The sequence below is a fragment of the Populus alba genome, chromosome 14 (genome assembly GCF_005239225.2).
Source record: "Populus alba chromosome 14, ASM523922v2, whole genome shotgun sequence".
Taxonomy (NCBI): Eukaryota; Viridiplantae; Streptophyta; class Magnoliopsida; order Malpighiales; family Salicaceae; genus Populus; species Populus alba.
Window position 1 is genome coordinate 10,904,521 of NC_133297.1, and position 26,660 is coordinate 10,931,180.

Genomic DNA, 26,660 nt, shown 5'->3' on the forward strand with positions numbered 1-26,660 from the left:
TAGTTATTTTAACTAAAAAAATAAAAATTCATGGATGTGGATGCTTTAAGAATTCATGGTGTGAACTTAGAGACTAAGAGCCTTTGGATTCACATACAAGATATACAAAAAAAAATAAAAAAAACTCGAGCTAATAATTACTTAAACTAAAGAGCTAATTATTTTGATAAAACCTCAACCTTTTAATTATAAAGAATTAAAAAACTAAAAATATAAGAAAGAACACCACAAAGATAATTAATATTTGATAAGTCCTAAAGATTTCGATGAATAATTAAAAATGTGAGCAACCTCGCCTCACGAAATATTATTTTTGAATAATCCAAGTCTTCTGAAAGATTTCTAAATAAAATAAAAAAAACAATTCTAAATCAACTAGAAAAACAATGTAATCCCTATATAATAGTTTTTGAGCTTTATTATAAGATCTTCTCAAACTCTAATTTTACAAAAACTTACAGAGAAAGGGCTTTTAGAATATTCAACCAAAATTTTAGCCACATCCAAAAAAATTGAATCAAAAGTTATATCTATTAGCATAAAAATATGTTTTGAAAAAAATAAACAAAAAACCACTTCTAATGCCCTTGAATAATAATGATTATTTATGCATAAAGAATCTTTACAAAATAAAAATTGTTGCCTAGTTGATCTTACCTTAAACAACCCTTGCAAAATAAGGATTTTATATGTAATTAAATCATTTTCTTATAAAAATGCATAAATCATATGGATTTTTTTTTTAAACTTTCCTTACTTACTAGCAAACTTTAAAGCCTTATTTCAAATTCATCATTCGCTCTCGCATGGATAGGTTACTGGATTTACTATATATGAATGTAAAACTTAAAGATGTATAGTTTCTAAGACCACTAATATTATAATAAAATTTCATTTAGCTTTATATATGATAAAAAAGAGTACATGAAGGTTCCATTCTAATAAATTTATAATTTTTTAATCCGAACTTTTGACTTAGTCCATTAAATTTATTTTTTATTTTTTTTAGTTTTAAAACTTATAATAGATTCAATTAATTCTTTTAATAGATCATGTGGTGATGTTTATTGATTCTTTATCATTTTTAATTGAATCATATAAAACTTATTAATGATTAACTATCTTAGTGATGTTTTTCTACGCGTCTCTCTCTCCATCTTCCCAAATGTTTTTACTATGGTCATGCTAAGGCCAATAATGTTCACTCAAGTTCCTGAAAGGGTAGTATTGCAAGATTTATAATAGTTAAGGTGTAACATTGTTGAGTTTATAATTATCAAGGACTAAATAGAAATCTTCAATCAGTAACAAGAATAGTTTTTTCTTTAAGAAACGAGGCTTAAAGTATTAAACCCTAAACCTCAAAAAATCCCAGAAGCCCAAATGTTGATAATCCCCCTCCGTCTGTAAATTGTAGCAACATCAAAATGGCAGCAGCCATGAAAATCCTATTGTCCCAGCAGGGTGGCCGCAGGTGTTTGTGGTTGCCCAGCTCCCATTTCCGTAGATATTTTTGCTCTGAACCAAAACAACACCCAGATCCCTTAATAATCGAACCAGTCTCTTACCCAGTAAGATCTGAACATGAGAGCCAAGAAAATTCCCAAGAACAAGAACAACAGCAGCAACAACCTCCCAGAAGAAGAAGTCAGCAAGAACAAGGTTGGAGTCGGGAGGACTTCCGTTACATGAAGGACGCTCCTCCATCCATTTCAATAACTCCAGTGTCATACGCACCACGGGTTGCGCCGCTGCCGGAGGACAGGGTTCAAGGACGGGACGCACATAATGTTGATATGGAGAGAGAGAGGATGAGGATTGAGGCGCGGAGGAATCTGGGGAGAAGAGCTTTTAAGGTTGTGGAAGAGGAGGGAAAAGTGGTGCTGCCTTTTCCTAGATTAATCAAGCCTGTTAAGAAGGAAAAGAAGCCTCTTTTTGACTTGAATGAGGCTATTAAGCAAGTCAAGGTCCTCCTTTCTCATCATTTTCGTTGATAATAATTTATCTCCTAAGAGTTGCTAATTTGTGTAGTAAATTATTGTTCAGGCTAATGCCAGGAATACTTTTGATGAGACTGTTGAAGCACATGTAAAATTGAGTATAGATAAATCTCGATCTGACCTGGTATGTTATATCATTTCTTCCTGTGTTTTCTTCTTTCTTTGCAATGGATTTCAATGTCTTTTCTTATACACATTGCAGATAGTTCGCGGCACCTTGGCTTTGCCTCACGGTGGTAAGAAGGTAGTTTCTTTTTCTTAAACTTATTCTGGACATGGGTCTCTGTTCATTTTAATTTTTTTTATCATACCTGATAACTGTTGCAATTGTTCAGGCTCTCAGGGTGGCTGTCTTTGCTGAAGGTGCAGATGCAGATGAAGCAAGAGCCGCGGGAGCTGATATTGTTGGAGGTGTTGAACTTATTGATCAAATTGCAAGTAAGAGGACAATCCTGTTATTTCTATATGGTGTATTTTTTTAGTGTTAATGATAAGAACAACTGAGAATTTTCACGGCTATAATGCCATCTCTACCATGCCAAATTGGAGAGGGTTTGAAAGTTTCTATGTCTAAGTTTCTTCTAGCGTGTCCCTTTTGGGTCCTTTCTTCCAGTTCGACTGGTTTCTATTTCTTATGTTTCAGTGAATACTGTTATTCCTTTTGTACAAAACCAAGATGGAACCATTTCACCTCTCTCTCTATACTGTCTCTCTCTATACTGAATCTCAATTCGAGATATATTTTCTGACCAACTAAATCTTGGAATTTACACAATGCAGAAGCTGGCAAGATTGACTTTGATCATTGTTTCACGACTCCACAATTTTTCCCTCGCATTGCTAAGGTCTTTACATCTGAATTGCTCTTGCAAATTATTTGATTGGTCAAAATTATTGCTTGTTTGTTTAAACAATTTTTTCCCTATTCACCAGCTGGGGAAGATTCTTAATCGTCAAGGTTTGATGCCTGATCTTAAAGTGAGTTTATCATCTTCAAGCATCAATTAATGCAACTATCATTTATTAATGATCACTGATTTGTGCCATTCTCTTATACACTTCAAATAATTTCTATTGTAGCAAGGTACTGTTGTCAGTGATGTTTCTAAAGCAGTAAAGAATGCAAAAAAGAATCAAATTAAGTTTAAAATGGACAAAACAGCAATTGTGCATGTTGGACTTGGAAAGGTACGCTTATCTTGCTCCAAGACAACTTCATTTTAAAGGTATGTTCTCAAAACTGAGTTTGGGAACCTTTTTCCCTTTTGATGTTGTTACAATGCCATTCTGCAGGTAAGTTTTACAGAAGAGTCTTTGCGCGAGAATGTAGGTGCATTTATGAATGCTCTTCTGCAAGCAAAGCCTGCAGGCTTAAAGAAGAGTAAGCAGCATTTGTTCTATTGTTGTGTGTAATTTTTTTTTTTGTGGGGTAAAATGATCTTGGATGCATTATGAAATTAGGTGAATGCTCAATGGAAATATGATACCTTATCATGTTAGCCAAGATAATTCAGGATCTTGAAAGTATAGGGAAGAGGTGAAGGCAGTTTTTGCAAAGCTGTAATCAACCATTCTGTAGCTGGTCTTTGCCAGCTAGATGGGTTTTTGCCTCAAGCAACCCTAGTTTCCCAAACATAGTAATCCCGTTCCTTTAGGAGAATTGGTTTCTTAATGACTAACATTTACATGTCTTAGGAGTGTGCTCAAATGATTGTAACAGTTATTTGACGGCAGCATTCCCCTGTTTTTATCTGCTCTTCTTTGTGTAAATAAAGAACAGTTATGGTGCCGCTTGTTGCCTATGACCAAAGTATTCTAACAAAAATATTTCATCTACTTTCTCACAGCTTCCAAATATGCTGGATACGTCAACTCCTTCCATATTTGCAGCACTGTAAGCATATAAACCCTTTTCTAAGTTACTTTGGAGTACTTCTTGATTGATTTTGGACATGTGTGTATGTCGATCTTTGTAGTTTGAACATAAATTGTTTTTTGGAACTTTAGATTTATTCCAACTGCCTGTGTTCATGAAGTATCGTTTTGTAGCTCTAAGTTCTGAAATCTGGAATGAAGAGAAAGTTATTCTTTCACATCAGATGTTTTGAAAAAAGCAGCTTAATTGGCACTTGCTTTTTATTGCACTAGACTAGAACATTGTATCTGTTCTCAAAGTTGTGGTTTTATTTGTTATTAGCATGTTCAATATTGGGGAAAGATGGGGGCCTGGAGGAGTATACACTTGTGTACAGATCAGAATTGTTTTTTTGAAGCCGGACAGCTTTTAGTTTGTGTCTCACAAAGGTTTGAATTTGTGAGCTATGGTTGTAGTTATGGGAACTAGGGTTGGTTAGAGGCTTGATTATGAAGAATTAGTGTGTTATTGTAGCTGTGAGTAGGAACTTGAGGTTACCACAGCAAGAGAGAAATAGGAGGAAAAAGCAAGAGCAAAAGTTTTCACTTGGGAAAAAGAAAGAGAGAATATTCTAGGCTGCATCTCTCAAACTAAACCAAAATACTCATAATTTCCCTTTTTATTATTACTACATGGAATAGGCGGTGCTTTTACAGTTAACCCCTGGTAATTCTAAACTAATAGGAACTAGCAATCCAAATAGGAAAAGGAATACTCAAATAATAAAAGACTTCTAATTGATATTCCAAATTCCTAATATACTATAATTTTTTAACAGTAGTAAGATTTCTAATCCAAAGTAAGAAAAATTATTAAATTAGCCAAGTTTATGAGCAAAAAACTAGGATACGCGGAATTAAAACTCCAATGCCAGTAATTAGAAAAAAAACTTATTTCTCTTTGGATGCATCAACTATTGGTGTAGAGAGTAATGTTCTGAAGATCCTTTCCTAGATATAGATTTAGCACGTTCACTGTCTTGTGAAATGAGATAAATCTTGTTTTTTTTGTGCTTCTTGACCAGCATTCTTCATTAAAGTTTTTACTTCAAAAAAGGCCCTGGCTAGTGCAAAAGGAATGTAATCGGAGGGCTTTTGAGTGGATTACCTCTCTAAATTGCTTTTGGTGTAGAGCAATAATAACACACACTGGCATCAAGTAAAAATACTCCTTCTGATCAGCAAAGAGTATCCTCTCCTTTGCATTGTGTCCCAAAATATACGTTTATTATCAAAATTTCAAAGTATTAAATCTCCTTTCTCATTTGCCTCATTGAAAACTAAATTTCTAACACTTTTGTCTCCTAACTATTTGTAATTTCCGAGTAATGATGTTGAGGTTTCTCTAGAAACCCTAAGCTTTATTCTATTGTTCCAGTTTCAATTTTCTCCTGGTTTTAGCCTATATACCTACAGTTGTTTGCCTGTAGTATTGTTTTCTCCCTCCACAAAGTAAATATTCCTTGTGATTCACACATATAAGATCGAATCACAAACTAATGAAACAAAATAATATTGTGTTCTTAGTGTATTTAGTAGTGTAGTTGGATATGTAAAGTAAAACCCAAATAATGAGAAGTGCAAGCTTTTTATGCAAAAGTATCAAATTGGAGCTTTGCACAAAAACAATGAACAAAACAAGAAAAACCTTAGTGATGAGTTTATAAATAGGATAGGAGATAAATCTATTGTTAAATAGTGAACTAGGCTGGGCAGTTTATTGATGCTGAAGATCATACTGAGGCCACGAGCATGAACTCCGAAGCATAAAGTAATAAGATTTGTACTTTTCATAGTTCGGACCTTTCATAGAACCAACCACATGAGTCATCTTTATTGTTGTGCTAGCTCACCTATTTACAAGTTCTTAACAAAACTAGTTCCTATTTACAAGTTCTTAACAAAAACCATTCAAGAACTGCCTATAACAATTGAACGGTGGCATCCTACAGTGATATAAACAGACATTTTGAGTGTTTTTTTATTGCATTGTAACTTGTTTGTGTATTTTTCTTGTTATACCAATAACCAAAGTGGTAAAATTTTTCACATTGATCACAACAACGTCAATAAGTTCATGGTGAAACTAAACATCTTTGTTTTTTACTAGCTTGCTTCAATTAGACAAATCTTGTTCCAACATCCTCCTATCCTGACAACTAGTTTGATTTTTATTTGTTGTGCATAGATATTTCGCCGTCATTTTTCTCTCTTTTTATCCTAGGAACTAGCTGATTTGTAATGACTAGATGATTCTGCTCACATTCCTCCTTTTGATGGATTCTTTTCTGATGAATTCCAATTGGGATTTGATACTAGCGCCATTTATCTGAGTAGGCTGTTCTAAATACTGGCTTGGTCATTGCACTTGGAGCTTATTTAGATGCTTGTATTTTGAAATCAGTGAATTTTCTTAGTACTCCACAATGCAGTTGAGTTTTCAAGTTGCTGGCAATATCCATGTGAGGGGATAAGAAGAAGAGGGCCATGGGGATCTAGAATCTTCTTATTATACTACCAATGTGGAATGCAAGTCAGGAAAAACAAGGCAGCGGGCCTGTACAGCTCTAGTACCATTTATAAGCTATGGGCCCCAACATCCAAAATACGTTTTGCTTCTGGGATTATGAGGCGTAAATGATATATTAGATAGCTTCCAGTGTGCTATCAGTTTTTAATACGGTTTGCAAGAATAATAATGTGCTTCAACTATATGATGAGTTTGTTTTTTATTAATAGTTGTGTATGTCTGCCCGCTTGCTCACTCGCTGGTGTGTTTGGTGTTCCATTCCACTGTTTGATTTAAATATTGTGGATGTCTGAGTGATGGATACATGCACTGTGTGCATATTTAGCATGTAAAATAAATACAGCCATGCATGACACTGGTCTTTTCTTTTAGGCGTTTAGTTTTCTAACTAATCGAACCAATTTCCTTTGTTTCATGCAGATGGGGCAGGGATTCCCTGTTTCAATACAGTCATTATCCAAAGCTGTAGATTACTACAGCAAAGTGCACCTGAAGTGATATGGTCCCAGCACAATTACAGCACTCAAACTTGTTGGTTTTTGTCAAGAAATTATTTGGTATAGAAAAGCTGATTTAGTTTCACATGCATTTCGTTCTAGAGGTTTTTTATTTAATCGAAATCATTTTGTTGGTAAGCATAATTTTGAGTTTTCACAAACCAAACAGTTTCCTCCGTAGTGTTGAGCTTGATGGAATAACTGGGAAGTTTTGCAATGACGGTCTGGAGTGAAATTTGGCTTTCAGAATTGTAATGGGAGAGAAGATGGAGCAAGCCCTAGCGAGATTGAAAAAGATAGGCTGATGGGTTTAATTTCGAATCTTGGGTAATTTCTCAAATGGGTTCTGAAAACTAATTGCAATGAATTAATATAAGACTAAGAGTCTTGCCTTTTCTCTAAGCTTATCCATTTGTTTTCCAAATCTAGTTTTCATTTTCATTTTTAAAATATCTTTGAAAATATGGAGCAGAGGATTACAATTGCCATAACACATAAAGCAAGGTTACGATCTATGAAGGGAGCAGAGTTTTTGGAAATAGCATGCTTAGCCCTCGGATAAATTTTGATTTTTTTAAAAAAATTAATTTATTTTTTATTTTTGTATCGTTTTCATATATATAGATAACTTTATCAAATAATTTATGGGTAAGATATATGTTTACTTTTAAATAAATTGATGGGTAAGATATATGTTAAGTGGTAAATAATATGACACAAGCAAGATATGTGAATCTGAATTTTAATTTTTTAGTTGATCTAGAATATATTTATAAAAAATTTAGCTTGATTTATAATTCGATCCAAAGCTTTAATTAGAGGTTAGAGAGTTAAATTGGATGACTTGGTTTTAATTTTTTTAAAGAAAATATAATTAAAATAATATTATTTTGAATTTTTTAAAAGATCAAATAAAATATTTTAACATAGGCAGCTAGATCCAGTTATCTATTCCCTACTCATTTGACATAAAAACCTAATCCAAGCTAGGCTTACCGTCTACGAATTACTAAATTAAACTAGTGGTTTTAGGACATGGATTAGGACAAGTTTTATAACAATGAAATTTAAAAGAGCTTTTTCTTTTTATTGAAAAATAAAATGCCACTATGATTTAAAAAGAAAATACTTTAAAAAATTAAATTAAGTTACAATATTTTCCAGACATCGAAAGCTTATCTTAGAAAAACAATTTTCTACACTCAAAATCTATTGAAATACAAATGGAGTCACTTATTTTTTTTATTTCTAGTAAATATATCAATTTAAACATAAATTAAAATCATAATTACAAAGAAAAACTAAAATAAAACATTTTTTTACTGTGAGCGCACTATTTCCTTTCTCTAAGACCACTGCGAATAACACTGCTTATTTTATAATGAGTTGTTTTTTTATTTTTGATCTTCGAACTTTATTTTTTTATTATTTTATCATCCCATTTAATAAAATTTTAGTGTGGTCCTAAAGCTTCAAAAACTTTTTTACATATCTAATCCTGTTGTTTTAGAATTTTGTTTTTAATCCTAAACTTCATTTTATTTTATGTTTTGTCAGGAGAAAAGAGAGAAAATTAAGAATAGAAAAGGAAAAAGGAAAATTTTCCATCAACTATATTCCAACCATAAAAAAAATTTGAAAACATATTTAAAAAATAGATATTTTTCCTTTAAAACTCGGACTCTAATCTTGTAATTACCGAAGATGATTGATAATAAACCAGTGGATGACAAATTATTTGTGTAGACAAAAAACGTGCTGTATGCTATAATAAAAAAAAGATAACGAGTAACACGGGCCTGACTCTTTACTCTCGGGTCAGGTCCAGTATCTTCTAGCATGTTTTTTTTACAGGTGTCCATCACCTTTTAACTTTCTTAATTTATTTATTTTAAAATGAAACCATTAAGATAATATTTACAATTTTATCAAATTATGACAACATTTTATCCAACATTATAGCTTTTATGTAATATTAATAATTTATTTATGAAATTATACATTAATTTAATTCATAGAAATTTTTTTAAAAGCTTGTTACTAGAAACTATCGATATATATTTTATTATCAATTATTTATATAATTTTTTGATTTAATCATTTCTTTTATTTTTTTTATACTTTTGGAAAGCATCAATGAATGATTTTTTGTTCTATAAAAATATGATAAAAATTTAGATTTTAATAAAAAAAAAAATCACGTTTTCATTCCAAAATATAAAATATACAAAAAGAAAAATAAACAAAACTAAACTCAAAAATATATTTTTTACCTGAAAAACATGGATTTAAAAAAATTGCTATAAATGTTTATCATTGGAGGATATAAATCACATAATTGTTATAAATATTTAGGCCCATTTATTTGTTGGAAAATAATTTCTCTTTTTATAGTAAATTCTGGGAAAATAAATTATAGAAAAGTGAATTAAATTTCCTGATGTTTGGTAGTGTAATGAAAAATAAATTGAAAAATACTTTTCAGTATTTAGTTATGTAATGGAAAATAAGTTGGAAAATAACTTATTAATATTTTATTTTTTTTCAAGTTATTAAAATAACGATGCTAAACAAATCTTACAAATTTAAAAAGTTGAATGAAAATGAAATTGAAAAAAAATATAATTTCATAAATGATACTAATAAAATAAATAATAATCAAAATAATAGAGATCGAATCTAAAAAAAAAAAAATAAAGGATGAAGAAATTAAAGTAATAATAAGTAACATTTTATAAATTATTTTAAATAAAATAAGTAACAATAAAAAAAATAAGGATCAAATTGATAGAATATAAAAATTTTCAATTCAAAAAAATAATAAAAAAAGCAAATAATAATTATAAAAATGAAGACCAAAGTTAATATAAAAAATAAATTACAAGGATAAAAATTAAAAAATAAATATTCAAAATAAAATATATATAAACAATAAAAAAATTTGAGAATCAAATTTGATATAATCAATAAATAATATGATATTTTTTAATTTTTTTATAACTTTTAAAAAATATTTTTTATCTAAAATAAAACGAAATACTTTTCTAAAAGAAAACTAAACTTTTTATAAATAAATATAAAAAAATTTAAAAAGTCATTTTCCAGAAAAAAAAAACAAATGTACCTTTATTTTAATCATTATAAAATTATACACAATAGTAAAATATCTATAATAGTTCAGGAAAGATTTAATTCGAAATCCGAGAAGATTGAAATGTTCGTCCACCAGCTCAAAAAGACAAAAAAAAAAGAACAAAAAAAAGAAAAAAAAAAAGAAAAAGAAAATAAAGAAAAAGGGAAATGTACAGTGTTAAAGTAAGAGTCAGTAGTCGGTGTATTGTCCGCGCCACAGACAAGGCCAACAGTTTCTCTTTCCACAGTTAACACAGTAGAAAGAAACGGCTCAAAACTCCAAAGCTTTCCAAAAGAAAGTACTCCACGGCAAATAAATTTCCCTCCTCGAATCAGTTTCTACTTCTAGGGTTAGGGTCTGGAAATGGAAACAGAGAATGATGAGTATGGAAGGCAAGAACGCATTGCTCTGGTGGCCATTGTGGTGGTGGCTTCACTGACAGTGGCTCCTGCTGTTGCATTTAGTTATTATTGCTATATACGTAACAAGCTCTCCAAACGCCTTAAAAACCACAGCAGTAAGTTCCCTTTTGTTTTCTCTTCTGAAAACCAACTCTCGCTCTTTGCAAAAATTTGCGGGGCCTCTGTTTGACTGCTGGAAATGAAAAGAATTAGAGAAAATTTTCTTCTTCTTTTGATTTGTTAAAAGAAATGCTGGCATTGTTTTGATGCTTTTATGTATTTTGTACTTGGCTTCTTAATTTATGCTTTTAGTTAGCATTGCTATTATTTGTGTGAGGATTCGTTCTTATTTTCATAAGCATCCAGATTTCCATTTTGGGTTAATTTATTTATTGTAATAACATAAATGTACATTTGTGTTCATTCCATTTTCTTTCAAGGGAAGGTATGCGGACAAGGTTGCTTTACAGATCTCGAAGTTGTTGCGGGAAAGGCCTTAACGTGTTTCACGTTTAAAGCAATTGCATTCAGCTACTGGTGGTTTCAGCAAGTCGAATGTGGTTGGGCATGGTGGGTTTGGATTAGTGTATCGTGGAGTCCTTAGCGATGGAAGGAAAGTTGCAAATTAAGTTAATGGATCAAGCAGGGAAGCAGGGGGAAGATGAATTTAAAGTGGAGGTTTTGATTTTGATATGTTTATTTTCTGCCATGTTTGCCACCAAGAAGTACGAGGGAGAGAATTTTTCTAGTTTGGTTGCGAGTCCCTTTAACAGAAAATGAATTTCATGCGAATAATTTTGCAGGGTCTGGTTTAGTTCACCTCTTTATTGTCTTTCACACAGAGGACATTTATCCACACACTCACAAACACAAGCAAAGGGGGGAAAATATTTAGTAAAAATTTAATGCATCACGTATTATCCCCACAAGTGCACGTGCACATGCATTGAGAGCCTCAAGTTTCTTTTCTTTTCTTCCTTTTTTCACACACTTTGCTTATTTGATCTTTAATCTCCAGATTCTAGTAAATAGCTTATTGATTGGCTGTTGATTTTTATTTCTAGGTGGAATTGCTGAGCCACCTGCATTCTCCTTATCTGCTGGCATTGCTTGGGTATTGTTCAGATGACAATCATAAAGTTGCTGGTGTATGAGTTCATGCCAAATGGTGGTCTGCAAGAACATTTGCATCGAATCACTAGTAAAGTTGTCTTAATTTCTATTTGCGGTTGTTTAAACATTTCTTAAATGGATTATAGAAACGTTTGCTAGAGGTGAGGCATGTAAAAGATATATAAGTTCTATCAGAAACAACAAGAAATAAAGACAACGCCAGCCAGTAATTCTGTTATATGCCACAAGGTTTTGGATTATAGTTTTTGAATTTTGATATATTTTTATTGATCCCATCATCCACTTTTCTGCCATTATTAGGAAAAGCTTAAAGTAGAGGGCAAACAGGGCTAACGTACAATAGCAGAAAAAAGGCTAGCCTAAGTAAGTGTCTAACTTGTAATGATTAGTTCTATTGAAGAAAAGTGACTGCTTATAAGAACAAGATTCTTCTTTTGTATTACTTTTGGCGGTGATGCTGCAGTTGAAAGAGTTTTACATCTGATCTAATTTAGGTATGTCTTTGTGCAGCAGGAAATGCTAGTCACTTTAGGGCCAACATTTGGGACCAAACCCTTGACCAAAGGCTTCAAAAATATTTTAGTGACATGTTTTTCATGTCATATGTACCGTATAAATACTTTCAAATATCCACTATTATGCTATGAAAAGACAAAATATTCTGTATGTGTATGTAAATGTGAAAACATGTGATCTTATCTACAGTTCTTAAGCGAAATAAATTCCATGTAAAAAGGCTTTAACTATATTTTTTATATAGTTTTGTTCCCCTTGTTCTGCTAGTATTGGTTGACTACCATGCATATGTGAGCAATTCTAAAACTTAAGAGCTATCTATCATCAAGGTACATGCATATTGTTTGGGACAAGTATGTTTCTGATTGCTCATGTTCAACTCGGTCAATGGAGATCATCTACGAGCATGGGTTGGAGTCGGGAGGACTTCCGTTACATGAAGGACGCTCCTCCATCCATTTCAATAACTCCAGTGTCATACGCACCACGGGTTGCGCCGCTGCCGGAGGACAGGGTTCAAGGACGGGACGCACATAATGTTGACATGGAGAGAGAGAGGATGAGGATTGAGGCGCGGAGGAATCTGGGGAGAAGAGCTTTTAAGGTTTGTGGAAGAGGAGGGAAAAGTGGTGCTGCCTTTTCCTAGATTAATCAAGCCTGTTAAGAAGGAAAAGAAGCCTCTTTTTGACTTGAATGAGGCTATTAAGCAAGTCAAGGTCCTCTTTTCTCATCATTTTCATAGATAATAATTTACCTACTAAGAGTTGCTAATTTGTGTAGTAAATTATTGTTCAGGCTAATGCCAGGAATACTTTTGACGAGACTGTTGAAGCACATGTAAAATTGAGTATAGATAAATCTCGATCTGACCTGGTATGTTATATCATTTCTTCCTGTGTTTTCTTCTTTCTTTGCAATGGATTTCAATGTCTTTTCTTATACACATTGCAGATAGTTCGCGGCACCTTGGCTTTGCCTCACGGTGGTAAGAAGGTAGTTTCTTTTTCTTAAACTTATTCTGGACATGGGTCTCTGTTCATTTTAGTTTTTGATCATACCTGACAACTGTTGCAATTGTTCAGGCTCTCAGGGTGGCTGTCTTTGCTGAAGGTGCAGATGCAGATGAAGCAAGAGCCGCGGGGGCTGATATTGTTGGAGGTGTTGAACTTATTGATCAAATTGCAAGTAAGAGGATAATCCTGTTATTTCTATATGGTGCATTTTTTAGTGTTAATGATAAGAACAACTGAGAATTTTCACGGCTATAATGCCATCTCTACTATGCCAAATTAGAGAGGGTTTGAAAGTTTCTATGTCTAAGTTTCTTTCTAGCGTGCCCCTTTTTGGGTCCTTTCTTTATTTCCAGTTCGAACTGATTTCTATTTCTAATGTTTCATCGAATACTGTTATTCCTTTTGTACAAAACCAAGGATGGAACCATTTTCACTCTCTCTCTCTCTCTCTCACTCTCTCTATACTGTCTCTCTCTATACTGAATCTCAATTCGAGATATATTTTCTGACTAACTAAATCTTGGAATTTACACAATGCAGAAGCTGGCAAGATTGACTTTGATCATTGTTTCACGACTCCACAATTTTTCCCTCGCATTGCTAAGGTCTTTACATCTGAATTGGTCTTGCAAATTATTTGATTGGTCAAAATTATGGCTTGTTTGTTTAAACAATTTTTTCCCTATTCACCAGCTGGGGAAGATTCTTAATCGTCAAGGTTTGATGCTGATCTTAAAGTGAGTTTATCATCTTCAAGCATCAATTAATGCAACTATCATTTATTAATGATCACTGATTTGTTCCATTCTCTTATACACTTCAAATAATTTCTATTGTAGCAAGGTACTGTTGTCAGTGATGTTTCTAAAGCAGTAAAGAATGCAAAAAAGAATCAAATTAAGTTTAAAATGGAAAAAACAGCAATTGTGCATGTGGGACTTGGAAAGGTACGCTTATCTTGCTCCAAGACAACTTCATTTTAAAGGTATGTTCTCAAAACTGAGTTTGGGAACCTTTTTCCCTTTTGATGTTGTTACAATGCCATTCTGCAGGTAAGTTTTACAGAAGAGTCTTTGCGCGAGAATGTAGGTGCATTTATGAATGCTCTTCTGCAAGCAAAGCCTGCAGGCTTAAAGAAGAGTAAGCAGGATTTGTTCTATTGTTGTGTGTAATTTTTTGTTTGTGGGGTAAAATGATCTTGGATGCATTATGAAAATTAGGGTGAATGCTCCAATGGAAATATGATACCTTATCATGTTAGCCAAGATAATTCAGGATCTTAAAAGTATAGGGAAGAGGTGAAGGCAGTTTTTGCAAAGCTTTAATCAACCATTCTGTAGCTGGTCTTTGCCAGCTAGATGGGTTTTTGCCTCAAGCAACCCTAGTTTCCCAAACATAGTAATCCCATTCCTTTAGGAGAATTAGTTTCTTAATGACTAACATTTACATGTCTTAGGAGTGTGCTCAAATGATTGTAACAGTTATTTGACGGCAACATTCCCCTGTTTTTATCTGCTCTTCTTTGTGTAAATAAAGAACAGTTATGGTGCTGCCTGTTGCCTATGACCAAAACATTTTTAAGTATTCTAACAAAAATATTTCATCTACTTTCTCACAGCTTCCAAATATGCTGGATACGTCAACTCCTTCCATATTTCCAGCACTGTAAGCGTATAAACCCTTTTCTAAGTTACTTTGGAGTGCTTCTTGATTGATTTTGGACATGTGTGTATGTGATCTTCGTAGGTTTGAACATAAATTGTTTTTGGAACTTTAGATTTATTCCAACTGCCTGTGTTCATGAAGTATCGTTTCGTAGCTCTAAGTTCTGAAATCTGGAATGAAGAGAAAGTTATTCTTTCACATCAAGATGTTTTTGGAAAAAAAAGCAACTTAAAATTGGCACTTGCTTTTTATTGCACTAGACTAGAACATTGTATCTGTTCTCAAGGTTGCGATTTTATTTGTTATTAGCATGTTCAATATAGGGGAAAGATGGGGGCCTGGAGGGGTATACACTTGTGTACAGATCAGAATTGTTTTTTTGAAGCCGGACAGCTTTTAGTTTGTGTCTCACAAAGGTTTTGAAATTTGTGAGCTATGTTGTAGTTTATGGGAAAACTTAGGGTTGGTTAGAGCTTGATTATGGAAGAATTAGTGTGTTGTTGTAGCTGTGAGTAGGAACTTGAGGTTACCACAGCAAGAGAGAAATAGGAGGAAAAGCAAGAGCAAAGTTTCACTTGGGAAAAAGAAAAATAGAGAATATTCTACGGCTGCATCTCTCAACTAAACCAAAATACTCCTAATTTCCCTTTTTATTATTACTACATGGAATAGGTGGTGCTTTACAGTTAACCCCTGTTAATTCTAAACTAATAGGAAACTAGCAATCCAAATAGGAAAAGGAATACTGAAAATAATAAAAGACTTCTAATTGATATTCCAAATTCCTAATATACTATAATTTTTTAAACAGTAAGTAAGATTTTCTAATCCAAAGTAAGAAAAAATTATTAAATTAGCCAAGTTTATGAGAAAAACTAGGATACGCGGAATTAAAACTCTAATGCAGTAATTTAGAAACTTATTTCTCTTTGGATGCATCAACTATTGGTGTAGAGAGTAATGTTCTAAAGATCCTTTTGCTGATATAGATTTAGCACGTTCACTGTCTTGTGAAATGAGAATCTTGTTTTTGTGCTTCTTGGACCAGCATTCTTCATTAAAGTTTTTACTTAAAAAAAGGCCCTGGCTAGTGCAAAAGGAATGTAATCGGAGGGGTTTTGAGTGGATTACCTCTCTAAATTGCTTTTGGTGTAGAGCAATAATAACACACACTGGCATCGTAAAAGTTAAAAATACTCCCTCTGATCAGCAAAGAGTATGCTCTCCTTTGCATTGTGTCCCAAATAAAAAATATACGTTTATTATCAAAATTTCAAAGTATTAAATCTCCTTTCTCATTTGCCTCATTGAAAACTAAATTTCTAACACTTTTGTCTCCTAACTATTTGTAATTTCCGAGTAACAATGTTGAGGTTTCTCTAGAAACCCTAAGCTTTATTCTATTGTTCCAGTTTCAATTTTCTCCTGGTTTTAGCCTATATACCTACAGTACTTTTTTGCCTGTAGTATTGTTTTCTCCCTCCACAAAGTAAAAATATTCCTTGTGATTCACACATATAAGATCGAATCACAAACTAATGAAACAAAATAATATTGTGTTCTTAGTGTATTTAGTAGTGTAGTTGGATATGTAAAGTAAAACCCAAATAATGAGAAGTGCAAGCATTTTATGCAAAAGTATCAAATTGGAGCTTTGCCCACAAAGAAAAAAACAATGAACAAAACAAGAAAAACCTTACGGTGATGAGTTTATAAATAGGATGGAGATAAATCTATTGTTAAATAGTGAACTAGGCTTGGGCAGTTATTGATGATGAAGATCATACTGAGGCCACGAGCATGACTCCGAAGCATAAAGTAATAAGATTTGTACTTTTCATAGTTCGGACCTTTCATAGAACCAACCACATGAGTCATCTTTATTGTTGTGCTAGCTCACCTATTTACAAGTTCTTAACAAAACTAGTTCCTATTTACAAGTTCTTAAACAAAACCATTTCTATACTGCTGAACTGCTATAACAATTGAATGGTGGCATCCTACAGTGATATAAACAGGCATTTTGAGTGTTTTTTTATTGCATTGTAACTTGTTTGTTTATTTTTCTTGTTATACCAATAACCAAAGTGGTAAAATTTTTCACATTGATCACAACAACGTCAATAAGTTCATGGTGAAACTAAACGTCTTTGTTTTTTACTAGCTTGCTTCAATTAGACAATTCTTGTTCCAACATCCTCCTATCCTGACAACTAGTTTGATTTTATTTGTGTTGTGGTAGATATTTTGCTGTCGTTTTCTCTCTTTTTATCCTAGGAACTAGCTGATTTGTAATGACTAGATGATTCTGCTCACATCCCTCCCTTTGATGGATTCTTTTCTGACGAATTCCAATTGGGATTTGATACTAGCGCCGTTTATCTGAGTAGACTGTTCTAAATACTGGCTTGGTCATTGCACTTGGAGCTTATTTAGATGCGTGTATTTTGAAATCAGTGAATTTTCTTAGTACTCCACAATGCGGTGAAGTTTTTAAGTTGCTGGCAATATCCATGTGAGGGGATAAGAAGAAGAGGGCCATGGGGATCTAGAATCTTCTTCTTATACTACCAATGTGGAGTGCAAGTCAGGAAAAACAAGGCAGTGGGCCTGTATAGCTCTAGTACCATTTATAAGCTAGGGGCCCCAACATCCAAAATACGTTTTGCTGCTGGGATTATTAGGCGTAAATGATATATTAGATAGCTTCCAGTGTGCTATCAGTTTCTGATACGGGTTGCAAGAATAATAATGTACTTCAACTATATGAGGAGTTCGTTTTTTTATTAATAGTTGTGTATGTCTGCTTGCGCGCTCACTCATTGGTGTGTTTGGTGTTCCATTCCACTGCTTGATTTAAATATTCTGGATGTCTGAGTGATAGATACATGCACTTTCTGCATATTTAGCATGTAAAATAAATACAGCCATACATGACACTGGTCTTTTCTTTTGGGCGTTTAGTTTTCTAACTAATCGAACCAATTTCCTTTGTTTCATGCAGATGGGGCAGGGATTCCCTGTTTCAATACAGTCATTATCCAAAGCTGTAGATTACTACAGCAAAGTGCACTTGAAGTGATCTGGTCCCAGCACAATTACAGCACTCAAACTTGTTGGTTTTTATCAAGAAATTATTTGGTATAGAAAAGCTGATTTAGTTTCACATGCATTTCGTTCTAGAGGTTTTTTTTTAATCGAAATCATTTTGTTGGTAGGCATAATTTTGAGTTTCCACAAACCAAACAGTTTCATCCGAAGTGTTGCGCATGATGGAATAACTGGGAAGTTTTGCAATGACGGTCTGGAGTGAAATTTGGCTTTAGAATTGGTAATGGGAGAGAAGATGGAGCAAGCTCTAGCGAGATTAAAAGATAGGCTGGTGGGTTTAATTTCGAATCTTGGGTAATTTCTCAAATGGGTTCTGAAAACTAATTGCAATGAATTAGTATAAGACTAAGAGTCTTGCCTTTTCTCTAAGCTTATAGATTTGTTTTCCATATCTAGTTTTCATTCATTTTTAAAATATCTTTGAAAATATGGAGCAGAGGATTACAATTGCATAACACATAAAGCAAGGTTACGATCTATGAAGGAAGCAGAGTTTTTGGAAATAGCATGCTTAGCCCTCGGATAAATTTTGATTTTTTTAAAATTAATTTATTTTATATTTTTGTATCGTTTTCATATATAATATATATATAGATAACTTTATCAAATAATTTAGGGTAAGATATATGTTTACTTTTAAATAAATTGATGGGTAAGATATATGTTAAGTGGAATAATATGACACTAGCAAGATATGTGATCTGAATTTTATTTGTTTAGTTGATCTAGAATATATTTATAAAATTTAGCTTGATTTATAATTCGATCCAAAGCTTTAATTAGAGGTTAGAGCTTTAATTAGAGGTTAGAGGTTAGAGGTTAAATTGGATTGACTCGGTTTTAATTTTTTAAAAAAATATATAATTAAAATAATATTATTTCGAATTTTTTAAAAGATCAAATAAAATATTTTAACATAGGCAGCTAGATCCAGTTATCTATTCCCTACTCATTTTGACATAAAAACCTAATCCAAGCTAGGCTTACCGTGTACGAATTACTAAATTAAACTAGTGGTTTAGGACATGGATTAGGACAAGTTTTATAACAATGATTTAAAAGAGCTTTCTTTTTATTGAAAAATAAAATGCCACTATGATTTAAAAAGAAAATACTTTAAAAAATAAATTAAGTTACAATATTTTCCAGACATGAAAGCTTATCTTAGAAAAACAATTTTCTACACTCAAAATCTATTGAAATACAAATGGAGTCACTTATTTTTTTTTATTTCTAGTAAATATATCAATTTAAACATAAATTAAAAATCATAATTACAAAAAGAAAAACTAAAATAAAACATTTTTTTTACTGTGTGCGCACTATTTCCTTTCTCTAAGACCACTGCGAATAACACTGCTTATTTTATAATGAGTTGTTTTTTATATTTGATCTTCGAACTTTATTTTTATTATTATTTTATCATCCCACTTAATAAAATTTTAGTGTAGTCCCTAAAGCTTCAACTTTTTACATATCTAATCTCTGTTGTTTTAGAATTTTTTTTTAATCCTAAACTTCATTTTATTTATGTTTTGTCAGGAGAAAAGAGAAAATTAAGAATAGAAAAGGAAAAAGGAAAATTTTCCATCAACTATATTCCAACCATAAAAAAAATTTGAAAACATATTAAAAAATAGATATTTTTCCTTTAAGAACTCGGACTCTAATCTTGTAATTATCGAAGATGATTGGATAATAAACCAGTGGATGACAAGTTGTTTGTGTAGACAAAAAACGTGCTGTGTGCTATAATAAAAAAAAAATAACGAGTAACACGGGCCTGACTCTTTGCTCTTGGGTCAGGTCCAGTATCTTCTAGCATGTTTTTTTTACAGGTGTCCATCACCTTTTAACTTTCTTAATTTATTTATTTTAAAATGAAACCATTAAGATAATATTTACAAATTATCAAATTATGACATCATTTTATAGCTTTTATGGTAATATTAATAATTTATTTATGAAATTATACATTAATTTAATTCATAGAAATTTTTTAAAAGCTTGTTACTAGAACTATCTATATATTTTATTATCAATTATTTATATAATTTTTTTGATTTAATCATTCTTTTATTTTTTTATACTTTTGCAAAGCATCAATGGATGATTTTTTGTTTTATAAAAACTATGATAAAAATTTAGATTTAATAAAAAAAAATCACGTTTTCATTCCAAAATATGAAATATACAAAAGAAAAATAAACAAAAACTAAACTCAAAAATATATTTTTTACCTGAAAACATGGATAAAAAAATTGCTATAAATGTTTATCATTGGAGGATATAAATCACATAATTGTTATAAATATTTAGGCCCCATTTATTTGTTGGAAAATAGTTTTTTTTTTTTATAGTAAATTCTGGAAAAGTGAATTATTTCCCGATAATTTGGTAGTGTAATGAAAAATAAATTGAAAAATACTTTTCAGTATTTTAGTTATGTAATGGAAAATAAATTGGAAAATAACTTATTAATGTTTATTTTTTTTCAAGTTTATTAAAATAACGAGGAACAAATCTTACAAATTTAAAAAGTTGAATGAAAATGAAATTGAAAAAAAGATATAATTTCATAAATGATATTAAATAAAATAAATAATAATCAAAATAATAGAGATCAAATCTAAAAAAAATAAAGGATAAAGAAATTAAATTAATAATAAGTAACATTTCATAAATTATTTTAAATAAAATAAGTAACAATCAAAAGAATGAGGATCAAATTTGATAGATAAAAAATTTCAATTAAAAAATAATAATAATTATAAAAATAAAGACCAAAGTTAATACAAAAAATAAATTATAAGGGATAAAATTGAAAAATAAATATTCAAAAATAAAATATATATAACAATAAAAAATTTGAGAATCAAATTTGATATAATCAATAAATAATATGATATTTTTAATTTTTTTATAACTTTTAAAAAATATTTTTTATCTAAAATAAAACGAAATACTTTTCTAAAAGAAAACTAAACTTTTTATAAATAAATATAAAAAATTTTAAAAAGTCATTTTCCAGAAAAAAAAAAAAACAAATGTACCTTTATTTTAATCATTATAAAATTATACACAATAGTAAAATATCTATAATAGTTCACGAAAAGATTTAATTTCGAAATCCGAGAAGATTGAAATGTTCGTCCACCAGGCTCAAAAAGACAAAAAAAAAAGAAAAAAAGAAAAAAAAGAAAAAAGGGAAATGTACAGTGTAAAGTAAGAGTCAGTAGTCGGTGTATTGTCCGCGCCACAGACAAGGCAACAGTTCTCTTTCCACAGTTAACACAGTAGAAAGAAAACGGCTCAAACTCCAAAGCTTTCAAAAGAAAGTACTCCACGCAATAAATTTCCCTCCCTCGAATCAGTTTCTACTTCTAGGGTTAGGGTCTGGAAATGGAAACAGAGAATGATGAGTATGGAAGGCAAGAACGCATTGCTCTGGTGGCCATTGTGGTGGTGGCTTCACTGACAGTGGCTTCCCTGCTGGTTGCATTTAGTTATTATTGCTATATACGTAACAAGCTCTCCAAACGCCTTAAAAACCACAGCAGTAAGTTCCCTTTTGTTTTCTCTTCTGAAAACCAACTCTCGCTCTTTGCAAAATTTGCGGCCTCTGTTTGACTGCTGGAAAATGAAAAGAATTAGAGAAAATTTTTCTTCTTTTGATTTGTTAAAGAAATGCTGGCATTGTTTTGATGCTTTTATGTATTTGTACTTGGCTTCTTAATTTATGCTTTTAGTTAGCATTGCTATTTATTTGTGTGAGGATTCGTCTTATTTTCATAAGCATCCAGATTTTCCCATTTTGGGTTAATTTATTTATTGTAATAACATAAATGTACATTTGTGTTCATTCCATTTTCTTTCAAGGGGAAGGGTATGAGGACAAAGGTTGCTTTACAGATCTCGAAGTTATTGCCGGGAAAGGCCTTAACGTGTTCACATTTAAGCAATTGCATTCAGCTACTGGTGGTTTCAGCAAGTCGAATGTGGTTGGGCATGGTGGGTTTGGATTAGTGTATCGTGGAGTCCTTAGCGATGGAAGGAAAGTTGCAATTAAGTTAATGGATCAAGCAGGGAAGCAGGGGGAAGATGAATTTAAAGTGGAGGTTTGATTTTGATATGTTTATTTTCTGCCATGTTTGCCACCAAGAAGTACGAGGGAGAGAATTTTTCTAGTTTGGTTGCGAGTCCCTTTAACAGAAAATGAATTTCATCCGAATAATTTTGCAGGGTCTGGTTTAGTTCACCTCTTTATTGTCTTTCACACAGAGGACATTTATCCACACACTCACAAACACAAGCAAAGGGGGGAAATATTTAGTAAAATTTATGCATCACGTATTATCCCCACAAGTGCACGTGCACATGCATTGAGAGCCTCAAGTTTCTTTTCTTTTTCTTCCTTTTTTCACACACTTTGCTTATTTGATCTTTAATCTCCAGATTCTAGTAAATAGCTTATTGATTGGCTGTTGATTTTTATTTCTAGGTGGAATTGCTGAGCCACCTGCATTCTCCTTATCTGCTGGCATTGCTTGGGTATTGTTCAGATGACAATCATAAAGTGCTGGTGTATGAGTTCATGCCAAATGGTGGTCTGCAAGAACATTTGCATCGAATCACTAGTAAGTTGTCTTAATTTCTATTTGCGGTTGTTTAAACATTTCTTAAATGGATTATAGAAACGTTTGCTAGAGGTGAGGCATGTAAAAGATATACAAGTTCTATCAGAAACAACAAGAAATAAAGACAACGCCAGCCAGTAATTCTTGTTATATGCCACAAGGTTTTGGATTATAGTTTTTGAATTTTGATATATTTTTATTGATCCCATCATCCACTTCCTGCCATTATTAGGAAAGCTTAAAGTAGAGGGCAAACAGGGCTAACGTACAATAGCAGAAAAAAGGCTAGCCTAAGTAAGTGTCTAACTTGTATGATTAGTTCTATTGAAGAAAAGTGACTGCTTATAAGAACAAGATTCTTCTTTTGTATTATTTGGCGGTGACGCTGCAGTTGAGAGTTTTACATCTGATCTAATTTAGGTATGTCTTTGTGCAGCAGGAATGCTAGTCACTTTAGGGCCACATTTGGGACCAAACCCTGACCAAAGGCTTCAAAAATATTTTAGTGACATGTTTTTCATGTCATATGTACCGTATAAATACTTTCAAATATCCACTATTATGCTACGAAAAGACAAAATATTCTGTATGTGTATGTAAATGTGAAAACATGCAATCTTATCTACAGTTCTTAAGCGAAATAAATTCCATGTAAAAAGGCTTTAACTATATTTTTTATATAGTTTTGTTCCCCTTGTTCTGCTAGTATTGGTTGACTACCATGCATATGTGAGCAATTCTAAAACTTAAGAGCTATCTATCATCAAGGTACATGCATATTGTTTGGGACAAGTATGTTTCTGATTGCTCATGTTCAACTCGGTCAATGGAGATCATCTACGAGCATGGGCTTCACATTGGCTCTAGCAAACCCCTCCAAGCTCTCATGATTGAATTCAAGCTGTCGGATTAGCTAGCATAGCTGGTAAATTCACTTGATGTTGTAAGAAGCAACTAGAGATTGAATTCTGTTTACATCACGGATGAGGGGATGGAGGGAGGACAACTGCCCTTGTTTTGTAGGCTAAGGCCCATTAGATACCCCAATGACAAAAGAACAGATTAAGATCAAATCTCGATCATCCACTTTGTTTGAGTTATCAATGCCTTGCATTCTTATTTTTCAAACTTCCTTAATGTGGGTGGAACATAAGGCTGATTTTTCTGTTAATGTCCGACTCACTCTTCTAGATACTGAATTTCCTGTAAAAATGCCTTCTGTTGAAGACTTGCATAAGGATTATGTTGGTTGAACGTGCAGGTTCCAATACTGTTTCCATAAGTTTGGACTGGGAAACACGTTTGAGAATTGCCCTCGAAGCTGCTAAGGGTTTGGAATACCTCCATGAGCATGTTAATCCTCCGGTGATTCATAGAGATTTTAAAAGCAGCAACATCCTCCTGGACAGAAATTTACATGCCAAAGTTTCTGATTTTGGATTGGCCAAGCTTGGACCTGACAAAGCTGGTGGACATGTTTCTACTAGAGTGCTGGGCACCCAGGGATATATTGCCCCTGAGTATGATTTAATTACATTCTTTAACATTTTCTCTACATAAAAGCATTGCTTATCTATCTATTGTTCTTTGAAGCAAAGGCTAAACTGTATTACAGTTCCACTAATTCAGTCTTTTTATTTTCGTCCACATCAACCAAGAAATAGCTCATTCAGATAGTTTTTTTATTTTTATTTTTATTTTATATGGTGCTGCGTAGGTACGCATTAACTGGCCATTTGACAACAAAATCAGATGTCTACAGTTATGGGGTTGTTCTCTTGGAGTTGCTTACTGGCAGAGTTCCAGTCGATATTAAGAGACCTGCTGGGGAAGGAGTTCTGGTATCTTGGGTGGGAATCTTATCTTTCCTTTACATTTAACTAGGGTTTAGTTACAATAAAACAAATACTTGATCACATGATGATAAAGTGCTCGATCCTATTTATTTGAGATAAGATCTGTTTTTTACATGTATTTTAGCTGTTTAACACATTCACCTGATCTGCTCGCATGCATGAAAGGCACTGCCACGGTTGACGGATAGAGAGAAGGTTGTGGAAATTATGGATCCGGCATTGGAGGGTCAGTATTCAATGAAAGAGGTTATTCAGGTGGCAGCAATCGCAGCAATGTGCGTGCAACCAGAGGCAGATTACAGACCGTTGATGGCAGATGTTGTGCAGTCACTTGTACCACTTGTAAAAACGCAGCGGTCAACTTCGAAGGTAGGAAGCTGCTCTAATAACCATGCAGACCGGTGTCACGCTCCGCAAGACTTGGTAGAGAAAACATGAAGCTGGTTAAAAGCAATCATAGTTAATGTTCTACAAGAACTTAGATTTGGTGTCCATTTAGGACATGTTGTTGTCTTTGGCTTGTCACGTTAGAGGAGCTAGATTAGTTTGGATCTGTGGTCGGCGGCATTTGAGATGCTGATTCGCTCGCATTGAAGTACTGTGTTAAAAATGTTTTTCCAATATTTTGATCTCAGACCACCATTGTAGTATGATTTGGAATTTGCAGAGTTTAATTAGTGCCTAATTGTTCTTTCTCTGTCTCTTATCTTTTGCCATCCTGGTGTACGAAGATTTAGTATAAAAAGCTAATCTGTAAATGATTTTTCCTTTTATGTAGCACATTTTGCCTTGAAAACTCTTCTTTCAGAAAATTTTCAGCAGCTAAGTTTATGAGATCAACAAAAGTAAAAAAACTACTCATGAAATTACTGTACATTTCCTCACATACTACTCTATCTATTCATTAAAATAGGGCAAATTACATGCTAAAAATATTTTGCCTTACATGCTAAAAAAAAGTTTGCTGCTTAGGGGTAAAATGGTTTTTTACCATTATTAATTTATTATTGTTACATTTACCCGGGAAAAGAGGTCTTTTTATATTTTTGTTGCACAAAAAATAACTCAATTACCCTTTAAAGCATAATTACTTCACGGTGAAAAAAAATTAAACTGAAGTTAGGATATTGAGCTGCTGATTTTTTTTTTAAATTTTGTTTTTATTAGTTTATTTTGATCTTATTATTTATATATATATATATATATTTTGTTTTTTATTGGTTTATGGTGATGTGGACTTCAATTACATATTGATATACTTACCAGCTCAAGTCTTCTTCTTCTTTTTTTTTTTCATTTTTTTTCACATATATAATTAGCTGGAATTTTATTTTATTTGTATAATTTCATCCTTGTATTGACAACGTTTTTCTAGGGTAAAATGCAAAGTCACTTCCAAATATGCTGCTGCATTGCTCGATGATCTTGATCGGTTTCCGTCATACAGTCAGTCATCTGGTTTTTATCGCAAGACTTTAAAAGACGAGATGGATATCATTTGCTACACAGACAAGACCATCATCAACACCATAAGAGTCCATGTACTGTAGCAAGATGCATCAGTACTGTATATAATGATGCCTCGAGCACTTTGGGTGGGATCTACGTTTAGTTCTTGTTCTTGTTGCTGGCAAACGTCTTTGTCCTTAGCATTGCCGGAGAGGGTGGTTTCCGTAGGCATTTTCTCCTTGATTATTTGTTTAATTTCTTGCTTGTTTCTATGCTCTAATTAATTCGCCTTTGAAACACCGCCCCCCCTCGATCCACCAAGATTTCCATCTCTTATAAATATATAAATATTTGTGTATTCTGAAAAGTCTACAGGAACAAAAGCGGTGATGGCGTTTCATTTTCAAAACCGCTATATTCTGACTTCGTATCTTGTCAAGTAATTGATGAATAGACGGATGATATAGACGTAGAGATCAACCAGGAATGTTATTTTGTTATTTTGCGAGAAATATGTGGGGCCGAAGGGAACGGATAATGTTAAGTTAGATTAAATAATATAAATTATATTTTAATATTTTTTAATAATTTAAATTTTTAGATTAATGTAGTTTTTTAATATAATATTAAAATATTAAAGATCAAATAATTATGAGTTATTTCTATTTATTTAATAAAATTAACTCTTTAAATTTTTTATATTATAATGATTTTTTAATATAATATTAAATAATTAATAATTATAAATTCAAATCTAATCATATCATTTCTATATCGTTACATTGGTTAGGATAGAAGCTCGCT

The 26,660-nt window shown here is 32.3% G+C and overlaps 3 protein-coding genes across 4 annotated transcripts; all 3 read left to right on the plus strand.

Annotated features, from left to right (window-relative positions):
* The first annotated feature begins 1,340 nt into the window (after window positions 1–1,340).
* Window positions 1,341–6,650, plus strand: LOC118041809 (uncharacterized). 2 transcript variants are annotated; one of them, XM_073404662.1, is made up of 10 exons: window positions 1,341–1,967; window positions 2,047–2,124; window positions 2,203–2,244; window positions 2,336–2,438; window positions 2,781–2,845; window positions 2,934–2,978; window positions 3,081–3,188; window positions 3,294–3,381; window positions 3,848–3,894; window positions 6,347–6,650. In XM_073404662.1, exons 1-10 carry the CDS (start codon window positions 1,428–1,430, stop codon window positions 6,386–6,388), a joined length of 1,158 nt encoding a protein of 385 aa, XP_073260763.1. In that variant the 5' UTR covers window positions 1,341–1,427; the 3' UTR covers window positions 6,389–6,650. The 2 variants fall into 2 exon arrangements, 1 of the variants encoding a protein (XP_073260763.1); XR_012167952.1 differs by lacking the exon at window positions 6,347–6,650 and having other exon boundaries at window positions 3,081–3,226.
* Window positions 6,651–11,008: 4,358 nt separating this feature from the next.
* On the plus strand, window positions 11,009–18,303 carry LOC118041811 (uncharacterized). The gene is given in 14 exon segments (XM_073404663.1): window positions 11,009–11,153; window positions 11,540–11,676; window positions 12,455–12,731; window positions 12,733–12,841; window positions 12,921–12,998; window positions 13,077–13,118; window positions 13,208–13,310; window positions 13,679–13,743; window positions 13,832–13,879; window positions 13,978–14,085; window positions 14,191–14,278; window positions 14,757–14,803; window positions 17,808–17,944; window positions 18,022–18,303. Coding segments are annotated over 12 exon segments (1,119 nt in total). The 5' UTR covers window positions 11,009–11,153; window positions 11,540–11,600; the 3' UTR covers window positions 17,886–17,944; window positions 18,022–18,303.
* A 2,840-nt stretch (window positions 18,304–21,143) lies between these two features.
* Window positions 21,144–25,104, plus strand: LOC118041808 (probable serine/threonine-protein kinase PBL7). Its single transcript, XM_035049304.2, has 6 exons — window positions 21,144–21,473; window positions 21,794–22,032; window positions 22,416–22,551; window positions 23,813–24,071; window positions 24,269–24,401; window positions 24,573–25,104. The coding sequence occupies exons 1-6, from the start codon at window positions 21,317–21,319 to the stop codon at window positions 24,843–24,845; spliced, it is 1,197 nt and encodes a 398-aa protein (XP_034905195.1). The 5' UTR covers window positions 21,144–21,316; the 3' UTR covers window positions 24,846–25,104.
* Window positions 25,105–26,660: the final 1,556 nt, after the last annotated feature.